The following is a 2,595-nucleotide window of genomic DNA, read 5'->3' on the forward strand; positions in this document are numbered from 1 at the left end:
TTTAATTAAATACATAAATAAACTTATATTTTATAAATAAATTAATTTTTGATTATACAAAATTTGGTCACGTAGATTTATTCTAATTCCTCAAATCATAATCCCAAACAGGATGTGTACATATTAGGTCCCAGAAATCATTTCATATTACAAAATATGATTCCCTTGTTTTTTTAAGATTGAAAAGTAGCAACTGCTCACGTCATTGCGTAAGCAATGATATCTCCACATAGTTTTCACTGTTCACATTTCATTTTCTTTTATCAATTTCTTCGATTCTTTCTATGTTTAATTATACATTAACCGACATAGCCGTTGAAAAAAACGTCCCAATCTTTCCTTCCCTCTCACTCGTCCTACTATCACCAACATATCTCAATCCAATTCAATAATTTTACACACGCACGCATATATAGCAATCAAGAATCCAAACAAAGCTCTAAAAATCAAGAAATGGAAGGAGCATCAACAGATATTTTGGTCCTCCCCTTTTTCGGACAAGGCCATCTCTTCCCCTGCTCCGAGCTCTGCAAACGCCTCTCCTCACACAACCGCAAATCAATCCTCATCATCCCCTCCCATCTCTCCTCCTCCATCCCCTCCGATCTCCACCGCCACCCTTCCGTCCATGTCTTCCAAATCCCACCATTACCACTCGATACCGCTTCCGATTCCCTCGGCCCCGGCATCGAATCCTTCCTCTCCACAACCTACCACAATGCTCGGCCCGCTTTCGTCGTCATCGACGTCTTGATGAGCTGGACCAAGCCCATTTTCAAGAAATTCAACATCCCCATCGTCTCCTTCTTCACCTCCGGCGCCTGCGCCACCATCATGGAGTTCGCCGCATCCAAGGCCGAAGCCGACGGCCCGGCCCGAACACTTCCCGGACTTCCCGATTCCATCGCCATGAGCGATATGGATGTCAAAAGACAGAATCGCCGGAGAAAAGATCGGGCCGGCGGCAGGCCCAGGGGCCTGATTCTCGGCCCGAACATGGGCCCGCCCAGGTCGGGCCCGCTCGGGCGGTGGATGGATCAGACTGAGGACTCAGTGGCCCTGATCACCAACACTTGTGATGGTCTTGAAGCTCCGTTTCTCGAGTATCTCTCGGGCCAGGCCGGAAAGCCCGTATTCGGAGTCGGGCCGCTGCTGTCGGACTCGTTCTGGAGATCGATCGGGTCGGTTGTGCGCGACGGGGACAGCAGGCCGGGCCGGGAAACGAACTACACGGAAGACGAGGTGATCCAGTGGCTGGACTCGAAGCCACGTGGCTCGGTCATCTACGTGTCGTTCGGCAGCGAGGTGGGCCCGTCCGTGGCCGAGTACAACGAGCTGGCGGAGGCGCTGGCGGAGACGGACAAATCGTTTATTTGGGTGATCCAGCCCGGGGCCGGAAAGCCCGGCCCGCCCGCCAACATGTTTGGCGGGAAAGCCGCCTCGGCCCCGGACTCGGAAGAGGAGGAGGGAGGGTACGAGCCACGTGGCTTGGAGGAAACGGTTGGGGATAGAGGGCTCATAATAAAGGGATGGGCCCCGCAGCTGTCGATACTGAGCCATCCCTCGACGGGAGGGTTTTTGTCGCACTGTGGGTGGAACTCGACCGTGGAGGCCATATGCTGCGGCGTCCCGATCTTGGGATGGCCGATTAGGGGAGACCAGTTTTATGGTGCGAATTTGGTGGCTAAGTATTTGAATGTTGGATCGAAGGTTGAGATTAGTGACGAGGAATCGATAATGGTGAAGAAGATTGATGTGCTTAGAGGGATTAAGGCAGTGATGGATGTAATGGTAATTCAACTAAAATTTAAAATAGCAAATGAAAAAAGGAAATGAAGGGATTGTGACAAAGTCTTGCGTTTGGTGGGTATTTGGCTGCGTTTTAATTCATAGCAGCTTTTGTTGTGGTTTTTAACACTGCAGATCAATATGAAAGCAAAGTTTCTCTGAAAAAAATACTCCTTCCACGCGAAGATTAAGAAAGAAATGCATAGGAGCAGTGAATAATAAAATAAGAGAAAGGGAAAAGTAGAGAGCACAAAAAAGAGTGAGAATAAATTAAAAGTGATAAAAAAACGTGCTATTTTTTGCTAAAAAGAAAATGACTCAAACGTTCCAAAATTAAAAAAATGACTCACACCATGAAAAGGAGAGGATAATAAAAAGCAATAGGATCCTGTTTAAATGCATCTCTACAGATCTTATTTCATTTATCGTAGATAAATCTAGGTAAATGGTAATTTGGCCAAAATCTGTAGCCGTGACTTTCACATTTAGGGTTAGGGATACTCTATATAATTAAAGAAAAGTAGTACTTCTCCTAGTCCGCCATTTATAATCTCAAATTTACTTGGCAAAAATTTTTAAAAATTGTTTAATTTTATAAAAAAAATGAGGAAATCAGGTAGTGGAATGTGGACCCCCACTTTTATGTATATTCAAAGAGATGTGGTTGGAAAAAAAATGTTTCTTTGTCAAGATTCTGAGAAAGAAAGCTAATAAATTAAGTTTGAAATTATGTTATTTGTATGATTTTTAATCAGAATTCAAGAAAAAAAAAACAAATTTTCATAATGGTCCCTATTTACACTAAAC

The 2,595-nt window shown here is 44.7% G+C and overlaps 1 protein-coding gene across 1 annotated transcript; it reads left to right on the top strand.

Moving 5' to 3' along the window:
- The first annotated feature begins 339 nt into the window (after positions 1 to 339).
- On the top strand, positions 340 to 1,950 carry LOC125210407 (UDP-glycosyltransferase 73C7-like). Its single transcript, XM_048109966.1, has 2 exons — positions 340 to 1,791; positions 1,924 to 1,950. Exons 1-2 carry the CDS (start codon positions 454 to 456, stop codon positions 1,948 to 1,950), a joined length of 1,365 nt encoding a protein of 454 aa, XP_047965923.1. The 5' UTR covers positions 340 to 453.
- The last annotated feature ends 645 nt before the right edge of the window (positions 1,951 to 2,595 follow it).

Source organism: Salvia hispanica, chromosome 3 (assembly GCF_023119035.1).
Source record: "Salvia hispanica cultivar TCC Black 2014 chromosome 3, UniMelb_Shisp_WGS_1.0, whole genome shotgun sequence".
Taxonomy (NCBI): domain Eukaryota; kingdom Viridiplantae; phylum Streptophyta; class Magnoliopsida; order Lamiales; family Lamiaceae; genus Salvia; species Salvia hispanica.

Bases quoted from the DNA above. Each gene is read 5' to 3' on its own strand.
- LOC125210407 (XM_048109966.1), top strand. From the start codon at position 454: ATGGAAGGAGCATCAACAGATATTTTGGTCCTCCCCTTTTTCGGACAA. The intron at 1,792-1,923 runs GTAATTCAACTA...TTAACACTGCAG, and splicing joins AGGCAGTGATGGATGTAATG to ATCAATATGAAAGCAAAGTT.